Here is a 24,589-nt window from a genome sequence, read left to right on the forward strand (position 1 = left end):
CTTGAGCCCAGGAGTTTGAGGTTGCTGTGAGCTAGGCTGATGCCATGGCACTCATTCTAGCCTGGGACTTAAAAAAAACTTAAGACACAAAAATACGTAGCACATAATCCTATTTTTTAAAGATAGGATGGTATTTTATTTATATTTATATACTCACAGAAAAAGGTATAGAAAAAGTTAAACCAGGCTGTTAACACTATTTACCTAAGGAAAGGGGTGGAGCATTGGAAAGACACAAGAGAGACATTTAACCTTCCTTTTAGACACTCCTTTATAGTCTTTTTTTTTTTTTTTTTTTTTGAGACAGAGTCTTCCTCTGTTGCCTGGGCTAGAGTGCAGTGACATCATCATAGCTCATGGCAACCTCAAACTCCTGAGCTCAAGCAATCCTCCTGCCTTGGCCTCCTGAGTAGCTAGACCACAGGTGTACTCCACCATGCCCAGCTGATTTTTCTATTTTTTGTAGAGATGGGTTCTTGCTCTTGCTTAGGCTGGTCTCAAACTCCTAGCCTCAAGAGATCTTCCCACCTTGGCTTCCCAAAGTGCTAGGATTACAGGTGTGTCTTCTTATAATAAATATGCATTATAGTTGAAAAAATAACTTAAAAAATAAACCAAACCAAAACCCCAAGGGCACTATACTCTTAACTCCGTCCAATGCATAGAGAAACCAAAGTCCCAGGGAAACCTCCTCTCCCACCCTCCCCAACCTGCACAACCTCAGTCAACTAGAATGATGAGTAACCAATAACAATCCTATTTCTCTTCTATAAGAAGAGAGATGATGGCCGGGCGCGGTGGCTCACGCCTGTAATCCTAGCACTCTGGGAGGCCGAGGCGGGCGGATTGCTCGAGGTCAGGAGTTCAAAACCAGCCTGAGCAAGAGCGAGACCCCGTCTCTACTATAAATAGAAAGAAATTAATTGGCCAACTAATATATATATAAAAAAAAAAAATTAGCCGGGCATGGTGGCACATGCCTGTAGTCCCAGCTACTCGGGAGGCTGAGGCAGGAGGATTGCTTGAGCCCAGGAGTTTGAGGTTGCTGTGAGCTCTGACACCATGGCACTCACTCTAGCCTGGGCAACAAGCGAGACTCTGTCTCAAAAAAAAAAAAAAAAAAAAGAAAAAAAAGAAGAGAGATGGCTAGAAAAATTTTCCCAGTATCACTAGCTCATTGTCTAAGGCCTGAGCACCCCACAAGAGTCAGGAAATGAAGTGCTGTGGTTATCCAACAAAGCTGAGATCTTACCTATGAGCGCATAGGACAGGAACTTGTTGACAGAGGTGAGTGCCAGTCCAGTGATAGGGCCAGTGGTATCTTCAGAGCGAATCACTTCCAGAAATGGCCGAAGGAATACATTGGGCTCAATTTCTGAGAGTTCTGCAAGAAAAGAAAACAGAAATGAAGAGATACCCTTTAATGAAAAGCTAAACCCTAGTAAGAGGCCCTTCTTGTTTGTGCGACAAAGCTAGAAGTCTTCATTGCTGGGTCAATCTTTTTCCCTCTAGAGTACCTAGAATCAAATCCCAGACACTATACCATTTATCTATAAAATTTTCAGTATGTAGCTCTAAAAGATTAGGAATCTTAAATAAAACAAAGCACAATATCATTATCATGCTTAAAAAGTTAATAAAATGATTAAAATGGTAAATTTTGGGCTGGTCCAAGTGCAGTGGTATTTACAACTGATTGATCACAACCAGTTACAGATTCCTTTGTTCCTTCTCCACTCCCACTGCTTCACTTGACTAGCCTAAGAAAAAAATAAAAATGGTAAATTTTGTTATGTATATTTTATCACAACTTTTAAAAATTTAACAATTCTTTAATATCATCAAATATTGTGAGTTAATTTTCCATGTCAATTTCACCCCCTTCCCCAGTGATATACAACACATAAACTTTATCTTGGGTATAGCCAATGTGACCCTTAGATCCCTGGATTGGCTCCTGTCTTTATGTCCTTTGCTGTTATTGTCAAGGTCACTTCTCTTAGAGAAAGAGTACAGCACATCCCAGGAGGATGAGAGGAAACCTGGAGGTTTATAGTTCCTTGCTGAAAAATAAGCCTAAAAAGAACAAAAGGCTGGGCAGTCTCTTGTCATGGAGGCAGTCTAATCTTGGAAGGTACTAACCACTTTCCAGCCTCTTTCCTGCCTACAGTAAGCAGAGTTTAACTACCCTGAGATGAAGGGGCAATTCATAATCTTTATTTACAAATTAAAAAAATAAGGCTCATCAGATAAGATACATGATTGGCACCAAATTATGCAACTAATCAGCAGAGCTGGGATTTGAAACCAGTCTATGTGGTTCCAAAACTTGTAAAATTAGATTCTGCTGTGCTTTCATCTTTCAGAGACCAGTTCCCTAAAAGGCTTCCTAAATAGGCCAGAAACAATTGGGGATGTAATCTAGGCTGCCCCACCTTTAGAGACAGAAGGAAGCAGGGTTTCCTAAGCACCTTCATTTTCATGCAAATGTAGGGAGCTGCCTACTCAATTCCTACTACACGCTCTCTGGGTAAATATTCCCGGACCGGCTGCTCCTCAGATTAATGCTTTAATTAATTGGCAGATTTGGTAGCATTTTCCAAGCCTGTCTGTACTGTGATCACATCAGCTCTAAAAAACCTGCTTCTTATCCCTTACTGTCCCAACCTAGAGAAGTACAACTTGCAGAAAAAATCTAGAGAAAAACCTGTGTGTGTCTTCTGTGTGTAGTGGTGGTAGAGGGCTGAGATGTAAGGAATATAAAGTGTTTGGAAAAACTGATATATATCATTATATAATATACTTTAAAACAGCATATTAGTCTTACTTTAGAAACACAAATGCACATAACACTTTGGTCTGTCATTTGAAAAAATGGTCATGATGGAAAAAAAATCTTCAGAGTTGGGACAGAAAACAGACCCTGTGTTTTCTCTGTTTTCATCCAGTTGCTACAACTATGCTTGCTTCATGTCTTTCTTTATGGCAAAAGACTTGGGCAGTTTTATAGCTAGGGTCCACACTTCCCAGGCCATGTGCTTTCAGCTTCTTTGTTTAATTGTAAATTTGGTAAAACTAATTTGTTTTCTTTAAATGACTGATTAATACAGTATGTTGTAATAACCTTTTGAGATTGACTTCTTTCATTCAACTTATGGCTCTGAGATTTGTCCAAGCTGTTTCATGTATCAATAGTTTGTTCCTTTTTACTGCTGAGTGGTATTCATTCACTGGTAGAAGGACATTTGGGTTCTCTAGTTTCAGTCAATTATAATAGAGCTGCTGTAAATATTTGTGTACTGGTTTTTGTGTGAACTTAGGTTTTCATTTCTCTAGGGGAAGTACCCAGGAGTGGGGTTTCTGAGTCAAAGGGTAAATGTGTGTTTAGCTTTACTGCCAAACTGTTTTCCAGAGTCACTGTACCACTCTGCATTCCCACCAGAAATGAGATTTCTAGTTTCTCCACATCCTCTCCAGTACTCGGTAGTTTCAATATTAGGTAGTGGTATCTCCGCCTGGTTTAAATGTGTATTTCTCTAATAACCAATGACACTGAACATCTTTTCATGTGCTCAATTGCCATCCATATATTCTTTTGGGTGACATGTCTGTTCAAGTCTTTTGTCTACTTTTTATTTTTTAGAGAGAGGGTTTTGCACTGTCACCCAGGTTGGAATGCAGTTGCGTGATCATAGTTCACTGTAACCTTGAATTCCCAGGCTCAAGATATCCTCCTGCCTCAGCCTCCCAAGTAGCTAGGACTACAGATCTGTGCCACTACATCTGGCTAAGTTTTTTTTTAAGAGATGGGGGTCTTGCTATGTTGCCCAGGCTGGTCTCGAACTCTTGGGCTCAAGTAATTCTCCTTTCTTGGTCTCCCAAAGTGCTAGGATTACAAGCATAAGCCATTGTGCCCAGGTCTTTTTGTCTACTTTTAAATTGAATTTTTTTTATTGTTGACTTTAGAGACTTCTTTATTCTGGATTCAAGTCTTTTACTGGTGATACAATTATTTACAAATATTTTCTCCCAGTCTTAAGCTTGTCTTTTCATTCTCTTAACAATATCTTTAATAGAGTAGACATTTTTACTCTGGATGCAGTCCAATTTATTAATACTTATTTTATGGATTGTGTTTTGGTATAATGTCCAAATTGACTCTGCTTAATCCCAGGTAAGAAAGACTTTTTCCTTGTGTTTCTTCTAAAAAGTTTACTACAGATTTATTTTTTTTCACTTATGATCTAATTTGAGTTAATTTTTATATAAGGGATGTGATTTAGATTGAGGCTCCTTTTTTTTTTTTACATAAGAATGTTCTATAGTCCCAACATGTCTCATTGAGTTATCTTCACATCTTTGTCAAAAATAAATTGACATATTTACATGAGTCTCTTCTGGATTCTCTATTCTGCTCCATTGATCTATATGTCTAACTCTCTGACAATACCACACTCTGTTGATTATTATAGCTATATTCTCAGTCTTAAAATCAGTAGTGTAATTCTTCCAACTTTATTTTTCTTTTCCATTATCATTCAATATTCCAGTTCCTTTGCCTTTCCATTTCAATTTAAGATAAATGTGTCTATATTTACAAATAATTTTGGAAGTTTTAAAGGAATTACATTGAGTCTATAGATCAGTTTAGGAAGACATGGCATCTTTCCTATGTTGTGCCTTCCAGTGTATGAACATAGTATATCTCTCCATTTATTTAGATCTTTTTGGTTTCTTGTATCACTGTATTATAGTTTTTAGCATACACGTTCTGTATATGTTTTGTTAGATTTATACCTAAGTATTTAATTTTATTTGGAGTATTGGTAAAAGGTATTGGTTGTTGTTATTTATTTATTTATTTACTTTGAGACAGAGTCTCCCTCTGTTGCCTGGGCTAGAGTGCCGTGGCATCAGCCTAGCTCATAGCAACCTCAAACTTCTGGGCTCAAGTGATCCTCCTGCCTCAGCTTCCCAATAGTTGGGATTACAGGCATGCACCACCACGCCTGGCTAATTTTTTCTATTTTTAGTAGAGGTGGGACCTCCCTTTTGCTTGCTGGTCTCAAACTCCTGGGCTCAAGGAAGATCCTCCTGGCTCGGCCTCCCACAGTGCTAGGATTATAGGCATGAGCCACTGTGCCTGGCCTTAAGTATTGAGTTTTAATTTCAGTTTCCATATGTTCATTGTTAGTATACAGAATGAGATTGATTTTTGTGTGTTCACCTTCTAGAATCCTGTGACCTTACTCAACTCACTTGTGTGTGTTTGTTGATTCATGTTATCTGCAAATATGGACAATTTTATTTCTTCGTTTCCAACTTATATGCTACTTATTTCCTTTTCTTATCTCATTGTACTGGCTAGGACTTCCATTACTATGAAAGTCGACATCTTGGCCGGGCGCGGTGGCTCACGCCTGTAATCCTAGCACTTTGGGAGGCCGAGGCGGGCGGATTGCTCAAGGTCAGGAGTTAGAAACCAGCCTGAGCGAGACCCTGTCTCTACCAAAAATAGAAATAAATTAATTGACCAACTAAAAATATATATACAAAAAAAAAAAAATTAGCCGGGCATGGTGGCTCATGCTTGTAGTCCCAGCTACTCGGGAGGCTGAGGCAGTAGGATCGCTGAGCCCCGGAGATTGAGGTTGCTGTGAGCCAGGCTGACGCCATGGCACTCACTCTACCCTGGGCAACAAAGTGAGACTCTGTCTCAAAAAAAAAAAAAAGTCGACATCTTGCCTTGTGTTCAAATTTAGGGTAAATACATTCAGTATTTCACAGGAAAGTTTGCTATAGGTTTTTTGTAGATATTATCATGAATGGACGCTATATTTTGTCAAATGCCTTATTTTTTTGTTCATTGATATGATCATTGGATTTTTTTCTTTAGAATGTTCATGTGATAGATTGGTTGATTTTCAGATACTGAATCAGCCTTGCATTCCTGGGATAAACCTCACTTAGTCTTGGTATATTATTCTTTTTTTTTTTTTTTTTTTTTGAGACAGGGTCTCGCTTTCTTGCCCAGGCTAGAGTGAGTGCCGTGGCGTCATCCTAGCTCACAGCAACCTCAAACTCCTGGGCTCAAGCGATTCTGCTGCCTCAGCCTCCCGAGTAGCTGGGACTACAGGCACGAGCCACCATGCCTGGCTGATTTTTATATTATATATATTAGTTGGCCAATTAATTTCTTTCTATTTTTATGGTAGAGACGGGGTCTCGCTCAGGCTGGTTTTGAACTCCTGACCTTGAGCAATCCGCCCGCCTCGGCCTCCCAGAGTGCTAGGATTACAGGCGTGAGCCACCACGCCCGGCCTGTATATTATTCTTGTTATGTATTGCTAGATTTGATTTGCCAGTCTTTTGCCTCTTAAGATGAAAGAACTCAACATGGCATTAAGAGGCTTGGCAGAGACAGGAGTGATACTACACAGAGGCTTGGACAAAGTCCCATGGAGAACTCTCTGGAGGCTTTGGACAGAGAGCCTTTGGACCCTTATACAGTACACAATTTAGTCAATGGAAAGATCAGTAGTCTCACTCCTACCAATAGCCAGATATATGATACCCAAGCTCTTCATCTGTCAAATTAAGTAGCTGGAATCTATGACTGCTAAGATACATTCGTTCCAACACTTCCATTTTGTGAGTCAATGCTTTACAGAAAACTAGATGGGTTGGACTTTTCAATGAACCCACCAGGAACCTACACTATCACCCTCACTCCCCCACCCCTCCAAAAAAAGAGCATCATGATACATACAGTTAATTTTCCCAAGAGAGTTTTGGCTAGGCAGAACTAGAGTTTTGTTCTCCAGGTTCAAGTGTGGATTGCTAGAAGCATTAGACAAGCTTTAACAGGAAGAACTCTGCAGCACGGTGGCAAAGGTAGGAGGATGCTGTAATCCTATCAGGGCATCACTAGTAAGGACATTTCTGATTTAAGGTGTATCTCTTTGTAAATATGTAATTTAAAAAAACCCTGGAATTTGAATTCATAATCCTGGTGAGATGTTTAGAAGGTCCTCTAGAACAGTGTTTCTCAAACTATCTGTAGTGAATGGCCAGGTTTTTTTTCACTTATGTCAATCCATTACAGACCCATACTTTTATAAAATATAATATAATAAATTACTAAAAAAAATTTAAAAATAATATAAACTCTAATTTTTTATTACTAGAATCGGCATACCTGAAATTACTGTCTCATTGTTATAAAAATTTCTAAATATTTTCTCAAATTTGTATATTAATATCTCTCTTTACATACAAAGCAGCAGTTTGTATACTGTACCATTTTGCAAATTATATTAATACTTTGAGTAACAGTACTTTAGAAAAATAAGTCATAAATTTCAACTGATCATTCCAGAAAATCCTCCAAATCCTAGGATATTATAGCTAAAATAAGCCCTTAAAATAATTTACAGCCGGGCGCTGTGGCTCACGCCTGTAATCCTAGCTCTTGGGAGGCTGAGGCGGGCGGATTGCTCAAGGTCAGGAGTTCGAAACCAGCCTGAGCAAGAGCGAGACCCCGTCTCTACTATAAATAGAAAGAAATTAATTGGCCAACTGATATATATATAAAAAATTAGCCGGGCATAGTGGCGCATGCCTGTAGTCCCAGCTACTCGGGAGGCTGAGGCAGAAGGATCACTGGAGCCCAGGAGTTTGAGGTTGCTGTGAGCTAGGCTGACGCCACGGCACTCACTCTAGCCTGGACAACAAAGCGAGACTCTGTCTCAAAAAAAAAAAAAAAAATAAAAAAAAAAAAAAATAATAATTTACAAATTAGGTAATTGAAATTTAGGGAAGTTAAATAATTTGTACAATGCCATAAGACTAGTTAGAAGTTGAGGGCACTAGGTAAAATCATGGACTTACTCTAAAGTAAGGATTCAAATCCCAATTTTGCAGCTTGGTAGCTATGTGACTTTAGTTTCTTCATTTTTCTTTATTTTTATTTATTTATTTTTTTAGTTTCTTCATTTTTCTATGTCTCTATTTTATCACCTGTAAAATGGGTATTAGAGAATTAAAATAAGTTACATTGGCCAGGTGCAATGGCTCATGCCTGTAATCCTAGCACTTTGGATTACAAAGGGCAGGAGGATTACTTGAGGCCAGGTGTTTGAGACCAGTCTGAGCAACACAGCAAAACAGTGTCTCTACAAAAATTGGAAAAATCAGCTGGGCACAGTGGTACACGCCTGTAATCCCAGCTACTCAGGAGGCTGAGGCAGGAGAATCTTTGAGCCCAGGAGTTTGAGGTTGCAGTAAGCTATGATAACACCAATGCTCTCTAGCCTAGGCAAAAGAGAGAGATTCTATCTCAAAAAATAACAATATTTAAAAATAAATAACAGCAGCAGCTAACATTTATTGAACATATACTATATGCTGGATGCTATATTAAGTGATTTACACACATCTCATTTAATGCATGTAAAACTCTTGATACAATGTATAAAGTGTGTTATAAATATAACTAAGATATTATTCTAGTTTTTAGCTCTAGAGTCCTAGCAGCCCAATGTTCTTTATATTGTATACTAGTTTATTTCCTTTTTTTTTTTTTGAGAGTCTCACTCTGTTGCCCGGGCTAGAGTGCCATGGCGTCAGCCTAGCTCACAGCAACCTCAAACTCCTGGGCTCAGGCGTTCCTCCTGCCTCAGCCTCCCAAGTAGCTGGGACTACAGGCATGTGCCACCATGCCCGGCTAATTTTTTTCTATATGTTTTTGGTTGTCCGGCTAATTTCTTTCTATTTTTTTAGTAGAAACAGGGTCTCACTCTTGCTCAGGCTGGTCTCGAACTCCTTAGCTCAAATGATCCACCCCCCTTGGCCTCCCAGAGTGCTAGGATTACAGGCCTGAGCCACTGCACCCAGCTAATTTCTTAAGATTTAAGTAAATATCAAAAAAATTCAAGAGTATTTCAACATGGATTTTCAGTGGGGAAAAAAAATCAAGAGTAGGCCTTCTACCTTTGACTCCTAAACCTTAAAAGGAATACAAGGTAAGGATAAATACCAAGATTACCAGTGGTTGTTATTTATGGTACAATTTGGGAAAGCTCTTTTAATTTCTTTCTTTCTTTTTTTTTAAGAGGCAGGGTTTCACTGTGTCTTGATCTCCTGGGCTCAAGCGTCCTCCCACCTAAGTCTCTCAAGTAGCTGGGACTATAGGCACACTACCATACTCAGTTAATTTTTAAATTTGTTTTGTAGAGATAAGGTCTCACTATATTGACCAGGCTGGTCTCAAACTCCTGGCCTCAAGTGATCCTCCCACCTCAGTCTTCCAAAGTGTTGAGATTGCAGGTGTGAACCACTGCACATGGCCAGCTCTTTTAATTTATGAGGGCTTGAGCTTTCTCCATAGCATACGATATCAGAGAAAGGAATAGGCTTTCTTTTTCTAGTGAATGATTGAAATATTCATTCTCATTTTAGAAGAGATAAAGTTAACAATAATAGCAATAGCTGGTATTTATTATCTGTGCCATGCTACATGCTAAGCACTATACATACCTTCTCTCTTCATAATTATCCCTATTGAGAAGATGAAAATGAGACTTAGAAAGGATAAGTAGATGCCCCTACCAGCTAAGATCATACAACTAACTAACAGTAGAAATGAGAATCAAATCCAGGTCCATCTGACTCCAAAAGCTGTGCTCCTAGCCATTCAATTTCACTGCTTTCTATGAGACCAGAACAGAAAGGTTTCTGGTGTTTACCTCCCAGTTTGGACTGCCTGGGAACTGAGATTCAATTGTCTGGATCTTCTTCAAAAGAATGAGAAGAGCTGCCTGAGTCCTTCAGAAGAAAAGTGCCATGATGCTGTTCATAGTAAGCAGGCTGAGTAATTTCACAACTAAGGAGATATCTGACACCCCAGCCAAGCAGCCAAAATTCCCGCCCTGGAAGGCTGTCAACCTCAAGGCACAAACAGTCCAGTAAACAGAGTGCAGATTAGGTAGAAGGGTGCTCTGAAGGTGACTGGTTCATGTTCTAAGATGAGGGAAACAAACAGGTACGAGGAGGGGAAATCCAACCCCCCATTGTAGAATGAACATTTGGGATTCTTCTAAAGTCAAATCCAGGTCCAACTTCTAATTCGTCAGTGCCAAATTACAACAATTACAAGAATTATTAAACTATTTCTGGAGAAACTCATGGGCCACTTCATCTCAAGGCAAAGTGAAGCCCTTTGGAGATGACCTGGTGGTGTTCTGCTCTTACTGTGCTTAATACCAGTAGGCATAGAGATCAACTCCCCATATTATAACATTAAAACAGAAGTCTCAATTGGGCCTAATGTCAGTCTGAGAATCTGCAAATGTCCCCCAATTCTACTGTCTTCTCAAATGATGAGGTGACCTGTCCAAAAGGGGGATGAATCCTGACATTGTTTTCTCTTTTCATGTCAGAGCTGCCACCTTCTCTGATAATCTATGTCAAAGGCCTCAATGTGTGGCCTCAAGCACTGCCCTTGGACAAAAGAGAACGCTTTCCTAGTCTACAGGGGAGCAGTCACCACTCTCCCAGGAGGCTGTGTTCTCCAGCCTGCAGCAGCCTTTTCTCATTTGGCCAGCATTGGGCTGGCACATTCCTGAGCCAAAATGCACACATAAGCTGCTTTCCCTGGTAGCAAAGCTCTTCACTCCTGAGTGACTCTTATCAGGGGCAGTTGGGCATTCTCAATTGGATTACGCTGACAAGGAAAAAGGCCTGTGGTATATTATTTCAACACCATTTGGCTTCAGAAATGCCTGTCTCGACCCTTTTACCCTCAGAGTCTACTTCTCCTTTCTTGCCTTCTAGAGGGTCACTAGCCTGCCCCTATCCTAGCTCTTCATCTTGCAAATATTGGCTCATGTTCCTGGAGACAGAATACCATCATTCACAAGATGGATCATGTATAACAGACTAATAAATCAAAGCATGATAAAAACAGAAATCTAGTTCATTTACCACTCTAACATTTCTATATCCAGAAACACAGGACAAAATTATTTGAGCACAATAGGTTTTTGGTTTTGGGCTTTTCTGTCTATGCCTGCACATTCCATTTTAGGAGAAAGTGTTAGGTCTCATATTCTACTTTTCTGACTATACTATACTCAGAAATATATTTCTTGTAAAAATCAAGACAGAGAACAATCTATAAATGAAATTTCTGAAGTTCTGTAAGTTCAACAGGAAGGAGCTATGCTCTTTTTGGTCACCAGGGGATATCAAGAGTAGTGGTCCAAAGGATTAGCAAAACTAAATTCTGGTGAAGCCAGAAGCCCCTTGGAATATCTGTCACAACTCCCATACCTTTGTTTACCAGCTTCAAAGCTTTCCACACCTATGAATGGACAGGTGGGTGTATAGTCTTGGTTTTAGGAACTGATTCCAGAGAAAACTGCCAAAGGGCAGCACCCATAGCTGTATGTCCTACCCTGGGCATAGGGGTCCAAAGACAGGGGTGCAAAGACAGGCCTTTGCAACCATGCCCTATACAACAGGAGAATGAAATAAAGAGATACATCAGGCCCAGTTCTGGTTCTGTCACTAACTGTGTGACCTTTAGCAAAAACACCTCACTTTTTTGGCCATAGTTTCTTCATCCATTGGGATTTCCTGGGGAAGGTGGTAGTGGTGATAATAATTTAACTAGATTCTTTAAGGCCTATTTTGATCCCCAAAACTTATGACTCTAAATGCAAAGTACAATTTGGAATTAAATGCATATGAATGCAGACAGTCACAGACAGCCTGGAGGGGAAAGCAAGCCCAGTTATAATAGTTTGTCTAAGCTCCTGACAGTGGCTCCTCTTTTTCCCAGCTACAACTCAACAATTTCCCAGATCTCAAACAAATGCTTAACCTCTGAAGGTACTTCTAAGTCTTGGGGGGTGGGGAGGAGAAGAAGATGATTATCTTTGATATTATGACTCATTAAGAGACAATTTTGGCCAGGCGTGGTGGCTCATGCCTGTAATCCTAGCACTCTGGGAGGCTGAGGCAGGCCCATTGCTCTAGGTCGGGAGTTCAAAACCATCCTGAGCAAGAGCGAGACCCCGTCTCTACTAAAAATAGAAAGAAATTAATTGGTCAACTAATATGTACAGAAAAAATTAGCCGGGCATGGTGGCACATGCCTGTAGTCCCAGCTACTCTGGAGGCTGAGGCAGGAGGATTGCTTGAGCCCAGGAGTTTGAGGTTGCTGTGAGCGCGGCTGACACCACGGCACGCACTCTAGCCTGGGCAACAAAGCAAGATTCTGTCTCAAAAGAAAAAAAAAAAAAACAGATAATTTTGATAATGGCTTAATCACTCCTGCATCCAGGTATAAGGTGGATCCATGGGCCAGCAGTAGAAAATAATGGTGCCAATCACACTAAAAAAAGCAAGTTACAGTTGGCCCTCTGCATACACGGATTCCACATCAGTGGATTCAACCAACTACAAATATTTGGAAAGAAAAATGGATAGATGTGTTTGTACTTAACATCTACAAACTTTTTTTCTTGTCATTATTCCCTAAACAACATAGTGTAACAACTATTTACATATCATTTATGTTATATCAGGTATTATAAGTAATCTAGACATGATTTAAAGTACAAGGGAGGGACATACACAGGTTATATGCAAATACTATACCATTTTATATAAGGGACTTGAACATCCATGGATTTTGGTATCCAAGGTGGAGGGGCAGAGTGGAGGGGTCCTAGAACCAATCCTTCATGGATACTGAGGAATTTCTGATATTTGATCCTTTAAAAGCCTTTTGGAAAGTATTCATTTTCCAGGTTGATATATCTCTCAACGGCCAACCCAACGTGGTTTTTTTTTAAATTTTAGAATATTATGGGGGTATGAACATTTTGGTTACATATACTGCCTTTGCACCTGGGTTTTTTTATTTTTTGAAACAGGGTCTTGCTCTGGTTGCCTGGGCTAGAATCTAGTGGTGTCATCATAGCTCACTATAACCTCAAACTCCTGGGCTACTCAAGCGATTCTCCTGCCTCAGTCTCCCAAGTAGCTGGTACTACAGGCACATGCCATCATGCCCAGCTAATTTTTCTCGATTTTGTAGAAACAGGGTCTCACTCTTGCTCAGGCTGGTCTTTTTTTTTTTGAGACAGAGTCTTGCTTTGTTGCCCAGGCTAGAGTGAGTGCTATAGCGTCAGCCTAGCTCACAGCAACCTCAAACTCCTGGGCTCAAGCGATCCTTCTGCCTCAGCCTCCTGAGTAGCTGGGACTACAGGCATGCGCCACCATGCCCAGCTAATTTTTTCTATATATATTAGTTGACCAATTAACTTCTTTCTATTTATAGTAGAGACGAGGTCTCGCTCTTGCTCAGGCTGGTTTCGAACTCCTGACCTCAAGCAATCCGCCCGCCTTGGCCTCCCAGAGTTCTAGGATTACAGGAGTGAGCCACCTCGCCCGGCCTTCAGGCTGGTCTTGAACTCCTCAGCTCAAGAGATCCTCCCACCTCAGCCCCATAAAGTGCAGGGATTATAGCCACCATGCCCGGCCCCAACCTGTTTTTTATGAATCAAAAAACCAAACCATAACTCTCTCTCTGATTAAACATAAGCAATTCTTGAACTTAAATGCCTTGGAGTTAAACTTAAAGTCTGAAAGCCCCAGGGATTAGAAATCATAAATTTATGTTTTCTCCTAAATTGCCATTGATAAGTAATTTGTAGAAGGCCATGTTCATAAGGTCTCCTAAGCCAGATATGACATAATAACTCTTCCTCCCCAGATATCTGGCACAAAAAGATTCAAGATAACCAAGAAAGAAAATTACTTTGGGCGTCTATGTATGCGCTCTGGCTTGAACACCTTATCAGGACCTTGGCTGCCTCTATGTCCCTACAGCAGGGACTTCTCCTTAGGGAGAGGATAGAAGGAAGATGTTGTTTATTCAGGATTAAAATCCTTGACAGTATGGGGAGCCAAGAGCAGGCTTTTAATAAATCTCTGCTCCATGGCTGGGCGCGGTGGCTCACACCTGTAATCCTAGCACTCTGGGAGGCCGAGGCGGGCGGATTGCTCAAGGTCAGGAGTTCAAAACCAGCCTGAGCAAGAGCGAGACCCCATCTCTACTATAAATAGAAAGAAATTAATTGGCCAACTAATATATATATAGAAAAAATCAGCAGAGCATGGTGGCGCATGCCTGTAGTCCCAGCTACTCGGGAGGCTGAGGTAGTAGGATCGCTTGAGCCCAGGAGTTTGAGGTTGCTGTAAGCTAGGCTGACGCCATGGCATTCACTCTACCCTGGGCAACAAAGCAAGACTCTGTCTCAGAAAAAAAAAAAAAAAAACAAAGAAGAAAAAAAGAAAAAAAATCTCTGCTCCAGAAATCCTCATTTGTGCCACCTCCTCCATTGTTTAATGGAACCAGCCTGGTCTTCCTCAGGTCAGATTTAGCATCTACTTTCAAAAGATAAAGACAGGTTCTTAAATGTAACATACTCATGGGGAAATAGTTTATTGCATAACTTTGTCCAGTATGATGTATGAATCCAGATTGGAAAAAGCATAAGCTTCCCACCTTGGGCATTCCTGCTAAATAGCCATGTTAGCTTGCTGCTAGGAACTGCTATCTAAGATCCTTACAAGAATCCCATTCCATTGCCCAGGATAACCACCTTTATTTGTTTCAGACATCAAACAACAGCTACATTATTAAACGCAATTACATACATAGATATTTTCTTTTATCCTCCCAATAACTCTGAGAAATAGAATTACCGTCCCCATTTTACAGATAAGAAAACCAAGGCTCTAAGAGGTTAAGTGACCTATATAAGGTCATACAGCAAGTGAAAGAGAAGAGTTTGAACCCAGGTCTGTTCTGACTCCAAAGCCAACACTCTTAACCACTGCATTATACTCTTCAATATTATATCATGCTATTGCTATAGGTTTACTACTAGATATATTAACCATATGACTTGGATGGCAAATAAAACTTAAAACTTAACTATCCTAGAATTAAAGTTTGTTCTGCACCTTTCCTCCTCCTCCAGTGACTAAACACTGTTAGTTATTGATTGTGGTACTGTAAAACAAATTAAGCGTCAGGTTTGCCCAGGTTCTCACCTAATCCAAGAGGAAGAGTGAGGCTCCTTTAACAAGGCAGGCAGGGCTAAATGAGGCCCACGGGGACTGGCCTCAATCATATCACAGAGGCCTGAGGACAGACTGATCCATGTGTCTTACTGAGAGCATAAGTTTGATGTGTATCAACTCTAAATACTAGTTCTTTTCCTTCTAGAGGAAATTGGTACATATTGAAAGGAAAGCAATTTGGTTATAAAATATAGGCAAACCAGAGCTACTGTGGCCCTTTACTCTGCCTTTCTATTTCCTGCATGCACAGTACAAGACCAAGGCCAAACTTATGCAGGCAATCTGAAAGCCCAGGAGAAATTAAAAACTTCTGTTGCTGTATTTTATCACAGAACAATTCACCCCAGCTTTATGTAGTCATTATACTACAGCTTTTTCAATCCAAATTCTTTTCATAGCCTAGTAAAAAAATTCATTGTTCAATGACAAGAAGACAATTATAGGTTTATTATCAATTATTACCCAGTCAGGTCTTCTCTAGGATCCCTGAAAGGAAAAAAGAGAAAATAAAAAGAACTAAATTCTGAATTGACATTAACAAAGTCTACAGATGATGAAAAAGCCTAAAGGGTCAAGAGCCAAAACTAAAGACAAATCAAAGAGTCCCTAAACAGTGTCAATTACAGGACTGCTAAGCAACCTCCTCCTATCCCTTAAGTGTACAGAATCCTACTTACTCACCTTTCTCCAACAGCTATAAATGGTTACTACAGTAGCATATCATAAATTCTTAGTGATGCCAAGACTAAAGAGTCTTATTCTGCTTCAGCCACCCTCATGCTAACGGGCTCAAGAACTGTATGATAAAGGATTATTTCCCATTTTACTAATAGGGAAAACAAAGGCATCAAAAATGTAACAGATGGAGCTAGGACAAGTACTCTAAACACTAACCAGTGCTATCTCTAAAGACATGACTATGAGCTGGACAATGAACAAATAAAATTTGTGAGGGCAGCAGTACTCTAAAAAGTAACACCTTGTTTGCTCTGAAAGATGCTGAGAGAACCTTCAAGATAGCTGAATCTGGCAGAGCAATCCTGAAAGGGGTGGAAAACAACTTCACAAAACATGGGACAGAAGCTAGGCCCAGCCAACACCTGTTCTCCTAACAATATCTGTCTGTCTATCTGTCTGTCTCTCATTTTATCCCAACTGCACCCTTTATACAAAAGCTCCATTATTCTGGTAAAGTTGCATTCCAGCCCAGAGTGCAGAGTTAATGTTTTTTACAGCCACATGCTTCCTTGTTATGGATGACCACTTTATAATAAAATACTTTATGTTCAATCAACTTACAAATAATGAGTGTTTCATTACATGGCATTTAAAATATACCCAAATTCAAAAAGACTCAGGGGGAAAAAAAAAAGAATAGGAACAATGGTGATTCCTGGAAAGAGAAGAATGACCCAAGAGAGAATACTCTGTAAAGTCCTTCACTCCTTAAGAAGGCAGAGTCCTAAGGAGAATTTGGTAACTAAAATGGCATTGATTTCAACAAATGGTTTGGAACAATTGGACATCCATATGCAAACAAATGAACTCAACCTAAATCTCACACTTACACAAAAATTACCTCAAAACAGATCATAGATCTAAATGGAAAATGTAAAACTGTTAACACTTTTGGAAGAAAACATAGGAGAATAACTTTTTGACCTAGGGTTAAACAAAGTGCTTAGACATGACACCAAAACACAATACATAAAAGAAAAAAAATTGACAAATTAGACTTTATCAAGAGTAAAAATGTCTGCTCTATGAAATATATTGTTAAGAAAATGAAAAGACAAGCTTCAGACTGGGAGAAAATATTTGTAAATAATTGTATCCCTAGCAAAGAACTTGAAACCAGAATAAAGAAGTCTCTAAACTCAACAGTAAAACAAACAATTCAATTAAAAAATGGACAGGCTGCTCAAGGTCAGGAGTTCAAAACCAGCCTGAGCAAAAGTGAAACCCCATCTCTACTATAAATAGAAAGAAATTAATTGGCCAACTAATATATATAGAAAAAATTAGCCGGGCATGGTGGCGCATGCCTATAGTCCTAGCTACTCGAGAGGCTGAGGCAGCAGGATTGCTTGAGCCCAGGAGTTTGAGGTTGCTGTGAGCGAGGCTGACGCCACGGCACTTACTCTAGCCTGGGCAACAAAGCGAGACTCTGTCTCAAAAAAAAAAAAAAAAAAAAAAAAAAGGACAGGCTGGGCATAGTAACTTATACCTGTAATCCCAGGATTACAGGGAGGTCAAGGTGAGAGGATCACTAGAGGTCAAGAGTTTGATACCATCCTGGGCAACATAGCAAGACCCTGTCCCTACAAAAATTTAAAAATTAGCCAGACATGGTGGTAGCGCAGGTCTGTAGTCCTAGCTACTTGGGAGGCTGAGGCAGGAGGATCTCTTGAGCCCAGGAATTCAAGGTTACAGTGAGCTATGATTGGGCAACTGCATTCCAGCCTGGGCAACAGAGCAAGACCCTCTCTCTAAAAAAATAAGTAAATAAATCTCATTGTTGGTGGGAATGTAGAGTACAGTGAGTGACTCTGGAAAACAGTTTGGCAGTAAAGCTAAACATACATTTACCCTTTGACCCAGAAACCCCACTCCTGGGTACTTTCCCTAGAGAAATGAAAACTAAGTTCACACAAAAACTGGTACACAAATGTTTATAGCAGTTCTATTATAAATGCCTCAAACTGGAGAACCCAAATGTCCTTCAACCAGTGAACAGATGAAGAAACTGTGGTATATACATGCAATGAATACTACTCAGCAGTAAGAAGAAACAAAGTATTGATATATGCAACACCTTGGACGAATCTCAAAAGCATCATGTTGAGTGAAAAAAGCCATTCTCAAAAGGTTATACACTGTATGATTCCTTTTATATAACCTTTCTAATAAAATATGGTAATTGAGAATAGATCAGTAATTGATAGTGAGTTAGGAGTAGAGGGACAGTGTGACTACAAAGGGAGGGATAGATCAGTGATTGATAGGAGTTAGGAGTAGAAGGACAGTGTGACTACAAAGGGAGGGCAGAGAGAATTTTCTGGGGTGATGGAACTGTGCTGTACCCTGTTTGTGGCTGTAGTTACACAAATGTATACAATATGTGTTAAAATTATGGCATCCACATGATACAGCCCAACACCAAGCCCTGCCTCCCAAGGCTGGGATCTGAAGATATCCAGAATAGTTTTAAGGGAATGATCATCTATGAAGGTGGAACTGAATTCAGAAATGTCCTTTCCTCTCAAGGGTTTAGGGCAAGGCTAGCCCCACTCTTATGGAGGTTTCACTTTGTTCAACATAAGAGTAGCCTGGCATGAAGAGCCTATTTCTTTTCCTCCCTGGACTCTTCTAAGCAATATCGGAAAATATTTGGAATTGGAGCCCATTCTTTCAAAATCTTCAGTTGAAGCAGCCCTTTAAAAACAGATCACATTTCTATCAATTTCAACTCCATTGAGCATGGTTAGAGAAACCTCTGTTTTTATATAATAAGTCATTTGGCTTTGGGGGCTCATACCCTAAACTTTAGCTTCTTAAGATAGAGGTATTAGAAATAGAGAAAGAATTTGCCGGGGTATAATTTATCTCCTATAATATCTGACACAAAGGATACCAAATCCTACCTGGCTAAAGGTCCTTAGCAATATAACTTTACTAAGGAAAGTGTTGACTTCTGCTCCACACAGCTTCAAGGAGAAAAGGTAGAAGCAGGAAGCAAGGGTGGAGAAGGGCTTTCATCTGGCACATAGCCTAACTACTCCTTGCTTAAGAAGCATTTTGGCCACCAGAGGCACCCCTCCTGAAAGTGAAGATGTTCCTTTACCTATTTCAAATGTCCTGGGTCACAGTATGTACACTATCATGATGCTATGTCCTGTAAAAGTCTCTAATCGGCATCCATTAGACTAGCCCTGAATTTTGCTGGCAAAGCCTCAGCCTCTCGGGGGGCTGGCATCAAATAGGGAGGCTGGAGTAGGGTTTCAAACACCTGTTTCAGCTTTTTAAGTGTCCAATTCAGGCCACTGTGCTCTGGCAGCAGGAACCCTGATGATGTGGCTGCTTCTTTCCTGCCAAATCCTCAACTTAAAGAACCTAGGCCCTCGGGGAAAAGATGTGTGTGGGGGGGGGGCATGGGGTGCAGCCACATTGAAGAACTATTTCTTTTAAAGTTAAACACATATCTATCCTAAGGCCTAGTAATTCACTCTTAGGTACTTATTTAAGAGAAATTAAAAACTAGGTTCACAAAAAGACTTGCACAGGAATGTTTATAGCAGTAATAGCCAAAAACTGGAAACAAGCCACATGTCCTTCAATAAAAGAATGAATGAATTCTCTTATATCAATACAATTGACTACTACTCTGAAAAACAGAAAAAACTACTGATAACATGCAACATGAATAAATTCTAAAAACATGGTAAGCTAAAAGAAGCTAGATACAAAAGAGTATATCCTATATGATTCCATTTATATGAAATCCAAAAACAAAACTAATCAATGGTGATAGAACTCAGAAAGTGGTTTTGTGTGTGAGAGAGTGTGTGTGTGTGTGTGTGTGTGGAGGGTGACTTCAAGGGGGCATAAGGGAACTTTTTGGGTTGATGAAAATGTTCTGTATCTTTTTAAAAAATGGTGGTGACATGGTTTACACAATTATCAAAACTTATCAGTTAGGCTGGGTGCAGTGGCCCACGCCTGTAATCCTAGCACTCTGGGAGGCCAAGGCGGGCGGAATGCTTGAGGTCAGGAGCTCGAAACCAGCCTGAGCAAGAGCGAGACCCTGTCTCTGTTATAAAATAGAAAGAAATTAATTGGCCAATTAATATATATATAGAAAAAATTAGCTAAGAATCTGTTGATGAATCTCATTCACTGTTTCTCTTCACCACAAGATCACTTTATTCTACTTATTTATTTTAGTTTTTATATTTAATTCTTGAGTACTCTTAGCACCTCGCACTTCTTCATGACACTTGTCACAATTGTAATTAATTAATTATGTGCACTCTGGGAGGCCGAGGCGGGTGGATCCCTCAAGGTCAGGAGTTTGAAACCAGCCTGAGCAAGAGTGAGACCCTGTCTCTACTAAAAATAGAAAGAAATTAATTGGCCAAATAAAAATATATAGAAAAAATTAGCCGGGCATAGTGGCGCACACCTGAAGTCCCAGCTACTCGGGAGGCTGAGGCAGGAGGATTGCTTGAGCCCAGAGTATGAGGTTGCTGTGAGCTAGGCTGACAACACTGCTAAAAGTATGATCAGGGTTCTGATGTACAGGGTGTCACAATGAAGGGAAGAAAGTTCCCTGAACTCACAAAGTGGGTTTTTGGCTTCACATGGGAAATAATTTAAGAGCAAGCCAACTAGGGACAGAAAGAGAGAGACAGACAATAGATCCTACTCTACAGACAGAGTAGTGGTCCTTTCCTGAGCAGGAAGGGGACCTCTTATGGAACAATGGTAATGTTTTTAAATGTTCAGAAACCCTGTATCTGACCAGCATTGTCTTGTGGTCAGGCCATAAAGGTTGATCATAAACTGCAGTCACAGAAAGGTAAGCACAGTTTATAAGGTATCCAGCTTAGCATTCTCAACCTTTCTTTTTTACCTTATCCTTACATTAGTTACAATTTAGAAGAAAGTCCACATATAACAATAGTTAGGCCCTGAGTACTTAGAATTCAGATTATCTTTAAAAAAAATATTATGACCATAGTAATAGACAAGTAAGTCAGACGTCTAGTTCCAAAGCTGCCACTACTCTGTTATAGGACCTTTTATAAGACATGATCTTTCTCTGAGCCACAGTCCTTGCCCTATAAAATGGACTACATGACATGCATGCTTCATTTTAGCTCTAACTCTATATGATTTTAGAACTCTCATAAGTTCATGTGGCCTCCAGTATCAGATGGGCAAGGGAAGCCTTGTAGTCCTTCTCAGAATTCTTGCAGAGACCTGTCCTTTAGCTTGATGAGGACTATCAGAGGGATTTTGCATATCACATGAAATAATTCCTCCCCTCTAACATACTTATAGAGTTAGATTCGTGGAGAACAACAACAAATCTAAGATGTAAAAAGTTGTTAACTGGGAAACCCAACATGGCATAGGATAAAAGAATAGATAGCCTCAGAATCCAAAGGGAAGACTGGAGAAGAAAATAAAAATTTATCAAGTGTGTACTATGTGCAAGGTATGCATTGTACTAGGCACCTTGTTCACATCATTTCATTTAATTCTCACAAGAGCCCTGTAAGGCAAGTTTTTATCCCTATCTTACAGATAAAAAAAATGGAGGTTCAAAAAGATCAAGTAACTGCCCAAGACCATACAATGGTAGAGATGGGATTTGAACCCAGGTCTATCTGACTCCAAAGACTATGCTTTTTTCCACAACCACTTGGCAGGAAATAAATCAGAGATCCTAGATCCCAAAGGAGCCCTGTAACATCCTAGCATTTTCTCCTTCTTACAAGTAACTCATTTTATATTTCCTGGGTAGCCCTTGGTATTATACAGAAGAAAGGGTTAAAACTACAGTTAGGAAGAGGAAATTCCCTGGAAAATTGAAACGCATGCTGTGGCTCTGACTAAATTTCACACTCATTCTGTTGAGCAACATCCACAGTGTGTGAGAAAAGACTCTTTCCCTCTCTACTCACCCCTCCCATGCTTTAAGCATTCCATCACCTGCTGCTTTCCTTCAGACTAAGCTGAGGGAGAGGAAGGGAGGAAGACTATACATCTTTGCTTGGTGCATATTTAAGCCAGAGGTTAGCAAAACCAGGGTAGGAAGAGAAGTATTATGTGAAAAAAGAAAACAAATTAATACTCTCTTATTTCTACTTGAACCAGCATAGGGAACAGCTCTTATGACAAACCATAATGAGGGAAGGGGTTGGACTTCTTCTGGGGAGGAAAGGGGGAGGCTGTTCTTCCTGGAGAGTAGGCAGAATTCAGGAGAACAAGGCCAATTTATACCTGTCTCCTTATCTGGTATTTCATGTTTATGTGAACTATGTATTTCTGTTGATGAGAGTTATGCCTTACCCAGGAGAACAAATGAGAAGATGGAAACATTTTCTAAAAAATCTTCCGTTGCTAACCCCTTCAACCAGATTCCTGCTCATCAAAATGAATACAGTTATTGGCTACTAGAAGTTGACTGGATAAAAGATGCTTGCAGGAACCTAGTCTACATTAGAGTTTAGGATAGCTATCTGGAATAAAAGAAAGAAGAAAAGGAAGAAAACAAGGACAAATGAACAAATGCCATTCTAGTAGTTAGTCTCCAAAGATAGTCCCTTACAATGCCACCCTCACATGCTCCTCCTCCAAATAAGAGGTGGAGCTTGTGTCTGTTCCCCTTGAATCTGATTTGTGACTGCTGCTTTGACAGATGGAATGTAGAGGAAATGACAATCTGGGACTTCCATGCCCAGGCACTAAAAAGGCTTTGAAGCTTCTGTTTCTTCCATTTTGGACATCTAAACTGCCATGTACAAAGGCTAAGGAGAGAGAGTTCATGAGGAAAAGCCAAGGAGACTGAAGCCACATGGTGCCAGACATTCAAAACATAGCCCAAGCTGAATGCAACCACAGGAGAAACCCAAGTGAGACCATTAGAAGAACTGCCAGCTGAGCCATAGACAACCCATGGAATTGTAAGAAACAATAAAATGGTGGTTGTTTTAAGTCACAAAATTTTAGAGTGGTTTGTTATGTAGCAATAAATAACTGAAACAGCTGTCACTTATTAAAAATGAAGACCCAGCTTTGGTAAGATAAAAGGAATTTATAATGTGAAGAAATCCCACTTCCATTAGCAATTGAAAATAAAAAATATCTAAGAATAAACTTAACAATAAATGGAAATAAACCAGGTAAAGAAGAACCTACAAACTTTACCAAGGTCACAAGAAAGGTCTTGATTTAATGGAGAAGCCATAACATGTTCCTGATGGGGAAGTCAAATATATTATAAAGATGTCAATTCTTCCCATATTTATGTTTTTGAGTCAAAGTCCCAAAGGGACTTTCTTTTTTTTTTTTTGTTTTTTTTGAGACAGAGTCTCGCTTTGTTGCCCAGGCTAGAGTGAGTGCTGTGGCGTCAGCCTAGCTCACAGCAACCTCAAACTCCTGGGCTCAAGCAATCCTGCTGCCTCAGCCTCCGAGTAGCTGGTACTACAGGCATGCACCACCATGCCCGGCTAATTTTTTCTATATATATTAGTTGGCCAATTAATTTCTTTCTATTTTATAGTAGAGACGGGGTCTCATTCTTGCTCAGGCTGGTTTCGAACTCCTGACCTCGAGCAGTTGCCCGCCTCGGCCTCCCAGAGTGCCAGGATTACAGGCGTGAGTCACCGTGCCCGGCCCCAAAGGGACTTTCAAATAGAACTTAACTAAGTGACTGCGTATTTCATGTGAAAGAAGAACCAGATGAGGATAGCCAGAATATTTTTTGAGACAACTAATGAGAAAGTCTGTAGTATTATTTAAAAATGTCTTACAAAAAGCCTGTAACAAATCAATGAGTGTACTACTGGCAAATTAATAAGCAAGACACTATGTAGTATATAATATATGATAAAGAGTATTCAATAAATGGGCTATTAGGTGGGAAAAGTTAAATTCCTATTCATTCTGCTTGACAGAATAAATTCTATTTGATTAAAGGAGGATGCTAATTAATTCACTTATTAGATATTTATGAGTACCAACTTTGTGCCAGTCACTGGACTAGATAATAGATTTATGGTGGTGAACAATGCAACACTATCCCTACCCTCAAAGACTTTCCTGTTTGGTGGGTAAGAAAGATATTAGGCAAGGGATCACATAATTAATTTTTTTTTTTTTGAGACAGAGTCTCGTTCTCTTGCCTGGGCTACAGTGCCGTAGTGTTAGCCTAGCTCACAGCAACCTCAAACTCCTGGGCTCAAGCGATCCTCCTGCCTCAGCCTCCCGAGTAGCTGGGACTACAGGCGTGCACCACCATGTCTGGCTAATTTTTTCTATATATTTTTAGTTGGCCAATTAATTTCTTTCTATTTTTAGTAGAGACAGGGTCTCACTCTTGCTCAGGCTGGTTTCAAACTCCTGACCTTGAGGGATCCACCCACCTCAGCCTCCCAGAGTGCACATAATTAATTAATTACAATTGTGACAAGTGTCATGAAGAAGTGCAAGGTGCTAAGAGTATTCAAGAATTAAATATAAAAACTAAAATAAATAAGTAGAATAAAGTGATCTTGTGGTGAAGAGAAACAGTGAATGAGATTCATCAACAGATTCTTAGCAGAAGAAAAGGAAATGTAAGCAGAGCTGAAAAGGCTGAACATTAAGTGCTTTTATTGGAAAGTACCAATGAGAAAAAAGCTCTGAAATTAAGGTAAAGGGT

General features: G+C 39.9%; 1 protein-coding gene across 4 annotated transcripts in view; it reads right to left on the reverse strand.

The window, feature by feature from the left end:
- GBF1 (golgi brefeldin A resistant guanine nucleotide exchange factor 1) overlaps window positions 1–24,589 on the reverse strand; it is a 125,393-nt gene that overhangs the window by 31,956 nt on the left and 68,848 nt on the right. For all 4 annotated transcript variants that reach the window (XM_012769766.2, XM_012769760.2, XM_012769747.2 and 1 more), the window contains exon 4: window positions 1,253–1,384. In XM_012769766.2, coding sequence (XP_012625220.1) covers window positions 1,253–1,384 — 132 coding nt within the window. The remainder of the gene's footprint in view (window positions 1–1,252; window positions 1,385–24,589) is intronic.

Source organism: Microcebus murinus, chromosome 14, assembly GCF_040939455.1.
Source record: "Microcebus murinus isolate Inina chromosome 14, M.murinus_Inina_mat1.0, whole genome shotgun sequence".
Classification (NCBI taxonomy): domain Eukaryota; kingdom Metazoa; phylum Chordata; class Mammalia; order Primates; family Cheirogaleidae; genus Microcebus; species Microcebus murinus.